Source organism: Numida meleagris, chromosome 12, assembly GCF_002078875.1.
Source record: "Numida meleagris isolate 19003 breed g44 Domestic line chromosome 12, NumMel1.0, whole genome shotgun sequence".
Lineage (NCBI taxonomy): Eukaryota > Metazoa > Chordata > Aves > Galliformes > Numididae > Numida > Numida meleagris.
In genome coordinates, this window is record NC_034420.1 from 10,707,465 (window position 1) to 10,724,015 (window position 16,551).

At 37.1% G+C, this 16,551-nt stretch overlaps 1 protein-coding gene across 1 annotated transcript in view; it reads left to right on the top strand.

The window, feature by feature from the left end:
* Nucleotides 1-14,590, top strand: part of CLINT1 (clathrin interactor 1) — a 46,888-nt gene extending 32,298 nt beyond the window's left edge. Inside the window, exons 7-12 of the mRNA XM_021410319.1 lie at nt 2,907-3,150; nt 3,966-4,044; nt 8,398-8,475; nt 12,165-12,460; nt 13,178-13,382; nt 13,876-14,590. Coding sequence (XP_021265994.1) covers nt 2,907-3,150; nt 3,966-4,044; nt 8,398-8,475; nt 12,165-12,460; nt 13,178-13,382; nt 13,876-14,237 — 1,264 coding nt within the window. The 3' untranslated portion in view covers nt 14,238-14,590. The remainder of the gene's footprint in view (nt 1-2,906; nt 3,151-3,965; nt 4,045-8,397; nt 8,476-12,164; nt 12,461-13,177; nt 13,383-13,875) is intronic.

Sequence of the window (16,551 nt, forward strand, 5' to 3'; positions counted from 1 at the left end):
GCAGGCTACAAATAATAACATGGAATTAAGGTGCCATTTCACTAGGAGGAGTGACTAAATGGTGATAGTCGTTGATCTGGCCAATCTGCCATTGTATGTTCTATTGTTTCCAGTTTAATAGCTTTATAAATCATTTTCTTCAGCACTGTAAAGCCAATGAAGTTCTTGAAGCACAGAATAAATCTGACTTATGCATCTTCAGAATGTTTAATGGAAGTCAGATGACACAATCTTTACCTCCAGTATAGACACCAGAAGTACTTGGCCTAACTTCTGGATTTCTGACTACTTGCAAAGCTGGCATGGAAAAAAAAAATAAAAATGCTCGAAGTAATCAGGAACTTAACTTGTGATGTAGCTGGCTTGAGCTTAGAGTAGATAACAGTGAAATAGCAGTTCACACAACTAAGTACAGAGAAACCTACTCTGCATTTTTATGTACTGCTGTGGAAGAATCTTTTTTTCTTTCCAGAAATATCCCTTTGGAATTAGAGAAGACCATAAACAATATCCCATGGGAGTAGGAGAAACTCTACTTCTCTCTTAGTTTTGATTTATTCACCGAAGACCAAAGAACTAATAAATTGCTGCCCTGATTCTAGCCTTGTATGCATTTTATTTTTCTAAATTACCTGCAGATACACATTGTTTCAGAAGAACCATTAGGTTTTTCATAAGAATTCTTGCACTCTATCGGTCCTTGTTTCTCTGTTGTTCTGAAAGGTTGCTACAGGTAGCAGAATGGAAGGGAAGCAAAACATCAGTGCTGCTATGAAGGGACGCAACAGCAATATTTACAAATGTTAACAAAAGTTGCCTTTAGTAGGTTACTCTTTAGATGGTCTCAAGCTATTGATAACTATTTCTATTGCCTTAAGGAATGTTGTTCAGAGAAAGCAAAAATCTACACAAATGTCAAGGCAAAGAGAACACGTATCCATACTTCAGTTTCTGGAAGTTGCAGCCATGTACTTCCTTTATGGATCTTTTAATTGTTCAGTACAGCACAAGCTGTAACTTTTATTTTTTAAGTTAATTCTGCAATTCTCAGTTGAAGCAATGTTATTTTACTATTCTGAGCACGGTAAATACGCTTTAAGGGAACATTAATCTGTAATGTTTGATTGCTGTTAATGTGATGGTTAAGGAAAAATTTAAACCAGATCTCCTGAGACAGTTCTGAAATGGTACAGGTTGTCATAGAAAATTGGGTATTGAAATGTTTGTCCTGCATTCTGGCATATATGTTTAATTTCTTTTTTCAAAAGCTTTTAGACATTTATTTTGCTGTAGATCACTAAAGACTCACTCTTTCTCATTCTTACATTGATCGGACTTTGATTATCAGTCACTTCCTCAGCTAGGCAGGCTCTGTAGTTAAGACAAGAATTGCATTGCAGCAGGCTTTAAGAGACTTAATTGTGATTGTTCTGACCCTTAGATATTTCAACACGCTTAAAAAGAAACATTCATCTTAAAGGCCTTGGAGGAGTGTGTATGATGTAGTGTGCAGACATGAACATCAGTCTTCTCTGTGTGCTTGTATTAAATCTTGATGCCATAAATGAAAATGTGGTTAGTGGTCCCATTGTATTTATCTTGTACATAGTTGGCATACATGCAGGAATCCAGAACTGGAACAGCAGTCTGTTGTTGCAAGTCAGTGTTGAAGCTGGAAGTATAAGTTGAGGTGATAACTGTTAGAGCTCAGCTGTTTGTTAAGGTTGGCTTAAGCAAACGCCAGCAGTCACTGGGCCTGTAGCTGTGATTTCAAGAACTTTTTTCATTAAAAAAAAGAAAGGGAGCACTGAGCATTTACACTCACTAACAATAATGAATTGAGGCATCATCCCTAGTGGTGTGTAGGTAGTATGTGTAGAGGAAATGAAACACATGCAGTGTGTTCCAAAAAGCCTGCTATTGTTAACAGAGAACAAAGGCTACCCTCCAGAGTATATTTCAGTTACTGTCATATTCGTACTGACAAGGGGACATCTTTTCTTAAATTTTACAGTTTTAGTATTCTAATGCATTATTAAAATATAGAACCTTTCCACTTTCAAATACCTTGCTAAGGGAATTACTATTTCAAAATACTTTTCAATATATTTAAGCTTTTTCTGCAGCAATTTTCAGTGTTATGTACAAATCTTGCTTCGATGATAACAGGCAACATGGCTATTAGTGGAGGTGAAATTAGTTTGCTTGTGAAAGGCTTAAAATGTAAGAGTAGAAAATTTAAGATTAAAAAATATTGCACGGTGACATCTGAAAAGCGTTCACTTAAAATGCTGATGCTTTTATTCTTTTACATTTTGAGAATAAATGTGTGTTTTCCTGTGGAAAATGAATAGTATCACTGCGTTGCATACTTCTTACAGAAGTTTTTCCACAAACATCCTGAAGAAAATAAAAGCCTGTTCATCTACAAAGGGAAATGGATTGAAATAGGAATAGTGCTTTTGAAATCTGAAAGTTAGTATGTGTATCTTGTTCACTGTGCTTGCTGGCTCTAGGTGTAAGTGATGAGCAGACTTGCCAGCTAAACTTTTTATTGCTAACTTGTTATGTAATGTGTGGAGGAGTTCCCATCAGAAGGTAATTGAGTGCACTGGTTTTAAACACTGATTTCCTATTAACCTCTGCACTGGACTTGCAGTTAACATTTAACAAGATAACTTGCTTCTCTTCATCTCTTGTGTACTATAGGTGAGGTGCTATGCTTACAATGTCTTGTTTAAAGCTAAAACACTAGCTTTCTCAAATGTAGGAAGTAACAGTATTTCGTTATGAACCATCACTACAAGGAACTGCAGGAATCAAAACTCTTGTGGCCTAAGCCAAATGTCTGCTTAAGTAACTGGGTAGTCCATCATGAATGATATTTATCAATTTTATTCTTCTAGTGACAGTGATGAGGAAAAATCAAGAAGAAGTAAATCTCCCAAAGCTGAATTTAAAAATGAAGAGGAGACTGTGACAACCAAACATATTCATATTACACAGGCTACAGAAATTATCACCAGCAGACACAAACGTTCAGCAAATCCTTCAAAAACCATTGACTTGGGAGCAGCAGCGCATTATACAGGGGATAAAGCAAGTCCAGAACAGAATGCTGCATCTCATGCTGGGCAGCCTACAGCAAAGGTGAGACAACAGAAGAGCACAGTAAAATATGGAAAATTTTCTCTAAACTGAGAAGATTTCTACTTTAGGAATAGAGTTTTTGTTATACAGCGTTCAGGGGAACTGTTCTATTAAAATGACTATGAGCGATTTTCAAAGGCAATGAAGCTAGATGTTCAGTATTTGATCTGAAATTTAGTTAGATTTCAGCAATTGGCTTCAAAGACAAATCTGCCATCTCTACAAAGCACTCATCTTACATGACTTTGAGTGGTTTTCCTTTTTTTTTTTGATATTGGTTGATTTTGAAATAGACAAACAGCTGCACTTCAAACTGTGTATGTCACACGCAGCTTTTAGGCTCTTCTGTAAGTCACTGTAGGCAATATAACACTTTAAACAAGGTCATTCTGAATTGCTTGTGTGAGCACAGTTGTCTTCTTTTCTGAACTGGCCTGACCTTAAGCTTGTCTTAATTTCAGGTCCGTCTCAGTAACTTCCACAGAAGTTCTGCTTACGTTTGTCAGGCAGACCTCAGTTTTCCATATGCCTAAATGTAAATATCCCATAGAAATTTTTAAGGGAGCTCATGGTTAAGTGGAGTTTTTTGTCCTATCTTAACTTCCTTATCTTCTTATGAAGATTCTTAATCATTGTGGAACAGTTAAAATGTAACTTTATCTCTTAATGCTGGTCAATGTGAAAGGAGTTCTGCAAATTTCACTCTTCCTGTTTTCATAAAGGAAAACATCTTATCCTTGAACAAGTGATGCGTCTGTCCAGTTCCGTTTTAAAAGCAGTAGTGACACAAAAGAATAATTGTATTTCTTCTTCAGGCTTCTGTATCTGGCAGCAAATCATCTAATGACCTGGTTGATCTGTTGTTTGATGGAGCGAGCCAGCCAGCTGCAACAGGTTAGTGTGCTTTCTTGTTTTATCATCTTAGTCTGTGTTCTGATGAACCAGTTCTGAGGATAAATTTGTTTGATATTCGAAAGATGAGGAGTAGATAAACTGAGAAAATGAACCTTAAAGAATTTAGAGCTGCCTAGAACCTTTTGCAGCAAGGTATTGTGTGTGCTATTGCATGGGGTTAATAAAAGCAGCACGAAGACTAACCACCAGATCAGTCAAAAACTGTGCTGCAGTAGTTATAAATCTAAAAGCAAGTGGAATCACATTTAAGGATAAGCAAGCGTTCTCCTATAACAGTTCAAAGGCTGGGCAGCTAGAAATGGATGATCATCATTTAAAATATGGCAAACTTGTTTCTTTATCTCATTTTATCTCAGTACTTCATTGAACCTGGTCATAATACTGAAAATAAAACGTTGCCTAAAAATAGAACTGTTCATTGTGAACCATGTCCCTTCACTCTCTAAATGTGCATTTGAATTTTAAATCCATTAATGCTTGTATGGACCTATCCCTCTCAATTTGTAGTATCTTTTTAGAAGTATGTTAAATTTCAATACATTGTATACAGAATTCAAATAGAAATTCAGGAGTTGGATTGTTTGCTTCTTAAAACCTAAAACTTTGCAGGCTTGTTACTGTGTTTAAAGGTTTTTTTTGTTTTTTCTGGGTGGTTTAGAGTTAGAGTAATACGGTTAGGTTGCCGTTGGACATGATGATCTTTAAAGTCTTTTCCAACCTGAGCAATTCTATGATTCTATGATTTGTAGTCTAACAGCACAGTTGGCAGTTAACCATGAGCAAACTTCTTGTTTAAAGATCAATTAGTATAGAGAATTAACTGTGCCCATGTGCTTTTCATAGATAAAAACCTTTTTTGTAACTCTTCTCCTTTACAAATAAGCAACTTGTATTATTAGATATGAGATCAGTTGTATTATTTGTAAAAGTGTGTATGTCTTGGGCACCATAGATATTCAGCTCCTGCCTTCATTTTAAAGAAAATCTAAAGTTTTTAGAATCACCAGTGATGGAAAAGACCTTCAAGATCATTAAGTCCAACAGTCTACCTGCCACCAATGTTTCCCCACTAAAGCATGTCCCTTAGTACCACATCTAAATGTTTCTTGAACACCTCCAGAGACGGTGACTCCAACACCTCCCTGGGCAGCCTCTTCCAGCACCTCTATTGGACAAGAGACTTCACGCCAAAGATGGCAGTCCAGTGCCTGGAGTCCCATATGTGGCAATTTGACTGCATTCACACATGTAAAGAATACTTTTGTTCAGTTCTATCTTGAATTATGTCACTTCTGGGTACGCTATAGTGGGAACCCATGTGATATGTCACACTAGCTATTTCTATTATAATGGCTGAGCAAATGTGGCGTTATGAGCACCCTACGCAACAGAATTCCTTTCATCACTAGGATACCAAAATGATACCTCTGTAGGAATTTAATAGAATATGTATCACAGTTCTATTGGAGAGGAGGGAAACTGTCACAGTAATCTACACCTCAACATCAGGAGTGACTTATTTTGCATTATTCTCTTTATTTAGTTAACTTCAGTGCAGAGGTGTTCATGTACATAGGATTTACCACAGCTATGGAATTTTAAGATCCTGAACTCCAACCACTACCCCTAATCAATACTTGAAGCTTCAATGCTTGGTTGTTTTGGCCTGTGTCCTCTTGATTGGAAAAAGATCGAAGCCTTTTTGGTTTTAGTTTATGCTTATAAAATTGAGAATACAGACATAAATATATATATATTTATAAAGTGATAAGAATAAAAGTGTTCAGTTCAATTAGAGCTTTCCTATGTTTCAAACAGACATAAAGTGCTTCTGTTTTACAGTCTGTTTGAATCCTTCATCAGTTTGGTTCTTCACTACAGCAAACCTTTTCTTCCACCCCTCTCTCTTCTCTCTATTATTTTCTTTCTTTTCTCTAAAGCAGCATTTAGAAATGGTATTGAGAAGAGGCGTATTATCTGCTGCTCCTGCTAAATAACCTCTTTCCCGACCTGGAAAGGCAGATGGAAAAGGTTCATTTGTAACGACAGATCTCACATGGGAATCTTTAAGGATAGCTCATGTTGAGAAGATTAGCACTGTCCTTCACACGCAGGTCACTTGTTATGACCACTGTTCCTTGCAGCACAGGGTGTGGGAATATTCCCAGTGTCAAGCAAGAGACAGAGAAAGGATCACATGCAGCCTTTGGTCTGTCCTGTGAAGGAATTGGCAGGGAAGTCACGTGAATTCAGCAAAATCAGAATTTGCTTATTTTTGTATTTCTAGGTGCAGAGATGTGGAAGAAAGTAGTGGAAGCTTAGGGGTTTACGCATTACTAAAGCAGCACAACTTGTATGTAAGGGGAGGTGGGTGGGTGGTTGCTGTAAAGGTGCAAGCTGTTTGAGATGTAGAATACACAGACCTGCTGGAAGTAATTTTTCAGGTGTTACTGGAGATTAGCTTCTTTAATCTTAGCCGATGTTATCTTTAGAGAGCTAATGCTTTCAGCTTATGCTTTCAGCTTAAGCTTTCCAACTGCAAACTTTCCTCTTTTCTCTGGAACTCTTTAATTTTCAAATAGGCAATAGAGGTGGAGAAAAAGTTGACTGAGAACGTTATAGAGTGATTTGGGGTTAGAATGTAGTTATTAAATCAAATAACTACACATTTTGACAAACAACCCAGGGATAATAAGCGTAGCGTGAGAGCTTGTTCTTCTGTTTTAGGATGCGATCTGGTAGAATTTGTGTCTATCTCTACTCGTTCTGCTTATAAACCTTCAAACCATTCACCTGTGTCCCTCTTACAGAGTTCAGAACATGTGGTAGGGAAAAAAAATAATTGAGGATGTGCGTTGCAGTAGATGGAGTAAACATCAAAACACTTTTGTGTATAAAATGCTTATTACGTCACTTCAGAATTTGTGGTGAAGAATTTTTTAACTTAGTGGAATCTTTTCCCTTTTGAAACGGTGGTAAAATGGTTTTAGTAGTGCTATATTTCTGAATGTTCAGAGACCCATCCTTGCAGTGCCTTCTGTGATTCTTGTGTTCTATACCATATGTTACATACCCTGCAAGAAGAGAGATTTCCCCTTGGAAGAACAGTCGCCTTCTTAGCAACGTCTACAGTGAAATAACATTAAAAAGAAATACAAGTACACATGTATTAGAAAGTGAATGGTTCCTTTTATTACTGCTAGCCATTTATTAAAAAGGAGATGGTTCTAGTTTAATTAACCCAGTTGAGAGTAGCAGATGGGGCAGAATGTCTTGCAGCGATAAGACAATTCAGAAATGGCACCAGATGTTGGAAGCTGTCCCTGGTGGTGTTAGAGTGCAGCACAGATGTTCCAGTCCCACCTGGCTAGTTTCTAAGCACTGCAGGCTAAGCAGCTGTGATGTAACCTATATAATGTACGCATAACACTAAAAGCAAAATAATTGAACTGCTGCAGCTCCTTCTAAGGGTGGGACTGTTTAGAGGTGAAATCTTTGAGGACAAACAAAAAAGGTCAGTCTCTTGGCTTTCTCAGGTCAGTGGAATAGCTAAAAGCAGTAGCAAGGATAAGTGACAGATTCGTTTTAAGCTATTTCTGGTTTATTTAAAGAGAAACAACTTTCTCTTATGTAGAAACAGAATATTTAAGAATAATATCTTTTCTATATCTTGCCTGTATTTTTTAGTGAAAAATTGTTACTGTGGTACATCTGAAAGTTAATAATTTAACTGTCTACTTGGAAATCTAAATGCTCATGCCGCAGAAAGGAAGCAAGCAAAAAACAAACAAACAAAACAACAACAAAAAACACAAATGCAAGCCATGTCCTTGAAATTTCAATTCAAGATCACTGCAAAATCATTCATGCTTTAAGTAACACGAAAACTAAGTACAAGATATTTAATTTTTCATAGTTAGCATAATAAATTAATTTCTTTATAGTGAGAATATCTGGCTTTTATATTAAAAAAAAAAAATCCAAAGTTTTAATTTCACAAACTGCCAAGCTGGCAATGTCTCTCACTAGCTGAATCCTTTCTAACATCTTTGTTTTCTCTAAATTTATTTTTAGTAGTAGTAAAAACTTGGATCTTAAGAAAATGAAACTGCTAAATCTGCAGTGCAGTTAGAAATAATCCAGTTTGCTGTTGCTCAGGCTTGTATAAATATAGTATGGTGGTGAAAAGGAAAAACACTGTGGACTTATGTAGCACAATCAATAAATTCATCTTGCCAAATGCAGAATGGCTTTTCATAAATTCTGCATGCAATTATTGCAATGGATCTTTGCACAATCCTGTAACAGCACTTGTCTTCCTTCTGTTTCTAGATGTATCAGCTGACCCATTTGGAGGATTTGCTGATTTTAGTTCAGCTGCTGCTTCAGCAAGTTTCCCATCATCGCAAGGTAGGATTCATTTACAGATTGAAATGCTGTTTAAGTGGAGAAAGAGGAGAAGACTCTCATTGAAAGTCATTTCCTTTTTCGAGGCAAATTTAGTGTTTATTGAGCTGGACCACAAGTGTTGATATCATGTAAGGAAAAGATCACTGTCCAGCACAGCTCTTGTCTCACGGACCTGAAACTTTTATAAACTTTTATTTCAGGAAAATGTTGGTTCCAAATATATCCTTGTTCATTTTAAAACGTATGCTTAAGACTTAGAATTCAGCTCCAGATCTAATTTTGAAACCAGCTGAAACAAAAAGTGATTTTTAGTAAAACCTGAAACAAACAAGTGTGGGTCTAAATGCTGGCTGAAGAGCATTCATTAAGCGTCTTAGAAGTGGGGTTTAATAGTTGGCAAAGAGCTGTTTTAATTGGTATTCTACAATGATAAATGCTTCCATATGACAGTATCTGTGTTTCCAAGCTGGAAAATTGGCTGTAGTGATAGGACTATGCACATTATTAATCATTGGGATCTTCCCGGTGCCTTGTGTAAGGCTATTCAACTATCTGCAATAAGAAGTTATTTTTTTAATACTTCAACTAACATTTTTCAAGCAACATGTGCATAGGGTTCAGGTTGGTCCTAAGAACTTTAAAGATGGGGCAGGACAGTATATAACATGGGTAAGTTGAACAAAAGTAAAAGATAAAAATCATGTTATTTGGAAAATAGGAGCCCACCTGTGCTAGAAAAAGGACACCCTCAGCCCCTACTTGTTTTCTAAGATTAAAAATAAAATTTGTGGTTGTTTAAAGGGAGAGACAGTTATGCTGACCTTGTCGGATGGCATAATGTGGGAATCCTAAGATACAAGCTGTTTATACTTTCCAGTGCAGTTTGAGGTACTAGTGGAAGGACTGGTATGTTGGAGGGGAATTCAGTTAAGGTATGTGCCTCATACACAGTATGTCACTGATTGCTGCCTATATGCATTTCAGGGATGAAGCTGACTAACATTTTTCTTCTAGGTTGACTAAGTAATAATTTAATTTCACTTCTCTTTTAAGAAAAATCTATTTAAAACTAAAGAGATCTAGATCTGAGCTCAGACATAAACAAGTCCTTGCCAATCAGGAGAGCAAGGTGTTAATAATGCTCGTTAGCACAGCACTCAGATTTGCCTTTGCCTGGATGCATGGGCCACAGATTAGAGCTTTCGTATGTCCAGACAGTTGCCTCAGTGCATGTGCAGTCATTTTGCATGCAAGCATACAAGTTGCTATGTAAACACAGCCACTGTCTGAAAAACAACATGGACAGAATTTCACTTAAGTTTGGACCGGAAAAATAATGCTAGGAAACCACCTCAAGGATCATCTTCATTTTGGTGAAGTGTTTTGGCAACCTGCAGTGCTCTCCAGACAGAACAATGCTGCAAATGAACACAGAGGACTTGGTGATTTTTGTGAAGTTAGCTTGGGCAGCAGTGGTGCTTGTAAGTGGGTGTTCTCAGTGAGGATGTAGGAGTAAGTCCAGAATGTGGAGAGACCAGCAAATCTACCTGTGAGGCAGTTATAGTCAGTGTGATTATATGTTTTTTCTTCTCTTGCTATGTCAGGAAGATTGTACCAGTCCATGTATTAGTTGATACACCTTTAATTTACTTAGCAGGAAAGATGTCTAATTTTTTTAACAAGTTTTCTCAGTCAAAACCAAGTTGTTTTGCAAACACCAAGCCGCCTACTATGCAAATAATTCGTGTGTTAATACAGCCTAAATTGATACAATCCTTTATCTGCATTAATGTGATTAATCTATTCCAATCACCATTATGCAAGGGACAAGGAGTCCTGTAAAATGATTAATCATTCCTGAACAGCATAAGCCCCTCTAGAAATCCTTTCCTTCTTGATTAATCATCTTTGAAGTCCTACTGAGGGGGCAAAACCTTATACATTTTACCCCCGTTTCCATTATTGGTGCTCAGTGCACAGGTCTGAACATAGATAAGTAAATGCTGAGTGTGCTTCTTCTATCAGGAATATTTAAAGTAGGCTTTAATTTTTAATATGTAATACTAATTGAAATATTCTAATATAGCCCCTGTTTGTGAGGGAGATCAAAGTAAATGTTCTAAGAAGGCCCTAAGCTAATGAACATCAGTGCATGAAATGGACTAATATTGTTGGCAATACTTAGATTTTGTGAACAGATTTACACTCCTACTATTCTTTAATTCATTGGTAAATATAAAAATAATTGAGGGCTGAAGGTGTATGTTGATAATCTTTTTCATTCCATGTAAATGTTCATGCTGTTAGATTTTTAGTAATAGAATACAGTTAAAGAAAATTGCCGTGGATGTCTGTTACTGAACTGGACACCGTATAGTTTGGAAGCAGAAACTGTTGCTAGATTCATCAGCCCCAGCTTTACATGTTTGAATCTTTATTAGCTCGTCTAAAGAAATTCAAAGGATGGTTTAACTGTTCATTACAACTTGGTTCACTTCATGTGGCAATGACATTGCTTGTCTCCTCGCTCAAATACCACAAGTGTATCAGTGATATAATGAAAAAGCTGACCTGTACAATGGCCCAAACATGGAACAAGATTCATGATGTAGTAATGAAAGCAGCTTAGATTACATTGTTTTATTCTTAGCATCTCCTGTATGTATTTTCTAATCTCTTCTTTCCCTATCACTGTCGTGAAGCAACCCTTTTTCCGGTTAATAGAAAAACACTTGTTATTAAGGGAGATAACATCAACTTTCACTTGAGTCAAAGGTTATGATGTTCTCAGATCACTAGTTTCTGTCTGTGGACGCCTGTGATTCTGAAATAGGTACACCCTTGCGGTTGTGTATTAAACAGCTCGTAAGGCATTGTACAGCTCCTTTATCTTACTGCAAATTGCTGTGTTTTGATTTAAACACTTGTCTGCAAAAACCGTGGTATGTTGAAATGAAACTAACTTTTAGTATGACCTGTGAGTTCAACAAAACTTCTGCTAAGGGATATATTAGGTCCAAGATTGAATTTCTGCTTTATGCCAAGGGAAATCTGGAGAACTTGATATGTTTTACATGAGCACCTCGTGGGATGGGAAGAAGTTATTCCTTATCACCTTAAATAGGAAGGTGATATTAATGTGTTTACAAAGGGTTTTTTTATTTATTCCTCTCAGCATTTTTTCTATGCAAAGGGTTACTGATTGTATGTATACAAAGTTAGAAGTAGCTGGTTTTGAGTTCTGTCATGACGGAATTTGTTTCATCAAGTGGCTTGCTCCTGGCAGCAGTTCTCTCAGCAAATACTAGAACTTCGAGCTAAAAAATCAAGTTCTAGGTGTTGTTTGTACTTGTGACTCCAATCTTCTCCTAAGTTATCTTTGCTGTATTTCACCTAAAGAAAACCTGTCCCTGTTTGTCTTGTATCCACAGGTGACATGTTATCAAACATCCTTCTTTTGTGCATGGATGTTTCATATTTCCTTTGCTACCTTGTTAAAATTGTTGGAATATTCATGAGAGGGAATGATGTCCAGATGGAGGTTCTACCTGCAGATGTTAATCTGGACGGACACAGATCAGCTCTCATTTGTTTCAGTTCATGGAATATGGCATTTGTTTAGTGCCATCCTTTAAGCCTTCTACCTTTCTTCTTTCTGTCTTCCACTTGCACTGTTCCCTTCCCGCCAGGTACAGCAACAAGTGGAAATGGAGACTTTGGTGACTGGAGTGCCTTCAACCAAGCTTCTCCTTGTCCCACTGCTTCATCTGGAGAGCTCTTCAGCAGCACAGCACAGCAGCCAGCTATAGAGCTCTTCAGTGTCTCACAGCCAGCTTCTGGCCAGCCTCCAGCTGCTTCAAATTCTACAGATCTTTTTGATTTGATGGGACCCTCTCAAACAACCATGACCTCTTCACAAAGTATGAATTTCTCTATGATGAGCTCCAATGCTGTGGGCATCAATTTACCCATGTCTCGGTCACAGGTATGCTGCCTTTTGTACAGTTTCTAAATGAGGTTTTTCAATCTTTTGCCTCTCCTTAATCACAGCGTTGAAACTGGCCCCATTCCACTCTTGAAATCTGTACCTAGTCACTCAGATGTTGTGACCAGCATTTCATAAGAATATTTTGTCTGAAAATGACAAAGTATCCTGCAAATAAAAGGTGCTGGAAGTTCTTGAAAAGCCTTTTTATAAGCTAGTCTTCCCTTAGATGATCTTCATTGTTCTATGAAGTGTTGCTGCTTTGTTGGGGAAGAAGAGGTTGATGACATTTTAAACCTTAAAGCCATCATCCACTGGATGTTACGGGTTTCCAGCCTCAGGTAGGTGGAGGTGACGACTAGTCTGTTTCCCCAAAACCCAGAGCTGCCTGCTTATGTGGAGAGTCACTGATTTTTGGAAACCGTAACAGATCGACTTGATATTGAGAGTTAAAAATCAGTATGTCTGAGTCCAAAACTTAACTATAGATGTTCACGGTAATACTGCATAGAGTTCTGTGATCGTGATACTATTTTAACCCATTCTAATGGTGTAACAGCAAACGGCAACACTGCTTTGGGAGAAGTGAAGCTCACAGAATAATCTCATTGGCTTTTTTCTTATGTTCTGAGGAAATACAAATACTTGCTGTTTAGTCCTGAAGCCTATTAATAATATTGCTTCCAATATATGCCAACAAACTCTTGTTTTTCCTAGCCCCTGCAGAGTGTGAACACTATGATGCCGAAGCCTAACTCTCTTTATAATGCAAGCACAGAGGTGGTACAGAAGAGTGCAAGCAAAACTCTACCTTCAACTTGGTCAGATCCCAGTGTAAATATCAGTTTGGACAATTTAGTACCTGGGCTGCAGCCTTCCAAACCCCAACAGCCATCACTTAATACCATGATGCAGCAACAAAGTGAGTTATTGTTGATGCTCTGTCTTGCTTGCACGCTTTCTCTGGGTGTTTTGTAAGCTGTCCTTGAGATGAAGTATTTTGCTAATTTTCTTACGTTGAGCCATAATTGTTTTCTTAAATTACTGTAATGCTTCTGACACAAGTGGTATGTTATCTAAACAGAGATTGACAAGATTGACAAGACTGGTAACTGCATGTCTTTACAGTAAAGTTTGCACTGTTGCCATGTCTTGATTTTAGGCTTCCTAGCTGCTAGCACTTCTCTGAAATGCACATAGTAGTGTTTTATAGCAATACATACCATTTAAATCTCATTTATAAACATTTTCTGAGTTATCACATAGAAAATGTGGAAATGAGTGCAGTAGCTACATTTTGGCTGTTGTATCTTTGTTCACAGCACGTCATATCTGTGTTATCACATAACTTACTTAAAATACATAAGCACATTCAAACAGATTCTGATTGTTTTTGCATCCTTTTCTCTTTGCAGATATGCAACAACCTATGAATGTCATGACTCAAAACTTTGCAGCCGTGAACCTCAATCCTCAACCTAACATGATGCCTGTTCGACCCCAGACAAGCCCACTGATGGGAGGGTCCATTCCTGTGGGGATGGGAATGCCCAGTGTGATGCCAGGTACGATGGGGATGACCTCCATGGGACCCATGCCTATGTTGAACCAGGGAACGATGGGAATGAACATGAACATGGGAGTGCCAGCTACAGGAATGGGTTTGACGGGCACAATAGGAATGGGAATAACCAATATCTCTATGACCTCTATGACTCCTGGGACTGTACAACCCAAGCAAGATGCCTTTGCAAATTTTGCCAATTTTAGCAAATAAAGATTGTAAAAATAAATAAAACAAAATTAAATGGGCAGTCTGAATGAAGGATTTTTAGCTGTACAAAATATAGCTGGGAAGGGATGGAAAACACTGATCAATACATCTTTTTTTTTTTTCTTTATCAGTTCAAGTATCTACATAAAGAACCAAAAGCTATTTTCTAAATGTTGAAATAACTAGTGTTCAAATTGTGGAAAGATGAAAGGTTCTTCTAAGGAAGGTATTAAATGATTTTGCAAAATAATTTGTACTGAGACCATCAAAGCCTTTCCTAGGTAGAAGAGCCAATTTTAACCGTGGGACTTGATGGAAGACTGGAATAGGGGTTGAGTAAAAATGATTGAATCTAATTTTATACTTTCCTTTTTCTTGAAGAGCTTGACTTTCTTTTCCCCCTCTCCCTGATCACTTTGTCATAATTGGATCATTCCTTTTACTACCACTCTAAGTCCACAATTGAAGTCACTCAAGTACAATAATCAGTTTTTTATAAGAATATATATTTTTGTCCAGAAATGGCCTACATATGTGATTATGGCTAATTCAAAGGGACCTGGAATGTATATATACTTTTGCTAATGTTCCAGCCACACTGCTATATTACTCAAATTTTTATTGTAAAAATTGTCTCTCAGCAATTTGGTGATCACTAGATTTTTGGGGCATTACATGCCACTACTGTTATAACTGATATCCATTGCAAGCCTGGGAGAAGATTTGACTGAGACTGCTGGAAGGTTTCCTTTTATAAAACTCCAGAAAATGCACTTTCTTGCAGTTCTTTTACAGTGGAAGTTAGCATCATTTATACTACCAGTATCCCTATGGAGCCACTGGTTTACAGTGTCTGCAGCAGTCAAAAGGCAAAAATGTTAATTTTTTTTGCATCATTACGAAAAATAAGATGAATTACACTGTTAAGTAAATCTATAACCCTACCTAATCCAACAGCTTTTGATCTTAGCTTTCATATAAATCACATTTAGTGATTCTTTTGTGTAAATATGGCATTAGCAAATGTGAAAACCAATAGAAGAATAAAATATATATATTAATAAAGGAAACCTGTAGCAGTCAAAGATTTTACTGACTTACTGAAAACAAAAGAATGAATTATGGTTTGGGGTTTTTTTTCCTTCTGTAATTCTGTATCTAAGTTCACATGAATCATGATTCTAGAATGTGGAATACAAAGATATTGTTATATTCACAAGCTGGGAATATTGGTAAGAATAAGCACTATACTACTATAGGTATGAAATTTATTTCCTCCCTTTTCTTACATTGAATTTCTTTTTTATTATTAAGTTGATAAAACTTTGTTTCCATTGTATTCATAATGTTCTGTTATACATAACATTAAAATGTTCATTAAAATCAATGTTGGGCTGCTTTTCTTTTCATTCCATTTGACATTTATGAGAGCATTTGGGAAAAAAAAATAATTTTAATTTGGGCAAAGTAATTTTTATAAATAATTTAAAATTGTTTAATGACTTCTTATCTGAAGCCTTTCCTATCTGGCTCTACTGTTAGGAATTAAAAATGAAGCAGGCAAGATATCCTGACCCGCTCCAGCCTTGCTAATGCTCCATCTACAACATTTCTAATTAGGCAGAAATTCATGTACTTCAGCTAAGTGGTAATGAAAAGTGATTCATTTGCTGAATAAGAGATGAGAGTGAGTGTAATTAGCTGACTGCGGTTTTTAATCTTTCAACAATTCAATGTGTTTAAATTAGTTTCAAAGAATAGGAGCTTTCAAGTGTTGTTACATCAAAGCAATCAAGGCAGGCTTTAACGGCTGAGTAGGAGACATCGCTCTGGTTCCTGTTCTGAACCCTTTAAACTTCTTTGGAATAACCGTCCTCAAAACCTCATGCTGACAGATGGGAAGATTCAAACTGGTTCGATACATGCAAAATTGTTGTGGGAAGAAGGCTGGTTCTGGCAAGGAAAACTAAGCCTATAGTTGGTGTTGCTGTCTTACGAAGGCTTTCTGGTGAGTCGGGTAAACCTGTTCATTACACTGTCCTCTTCAGGTAAGTTTAGCTGGTTGAATAGAGGCATTGAGTTTAAAGATCATGTTGCTGTTTACATTGCTCAGATCTCTTTCAGAAATTGGCAACTTAGCTTCTAATCGAGAGATTAATTATAACTAAACATTTCTCAGGGATAAGAGTAACTGGTGGAAAAGGCTCGGTCAGTTCAGAGTGGGTCTTTGGAGTTGTTAAAGATACCTTAGTCAATGATTCGTGGGCTTATGGACCAGCTGTAGCACTGATTCACTGCCCAAACCATACGTGGTGAT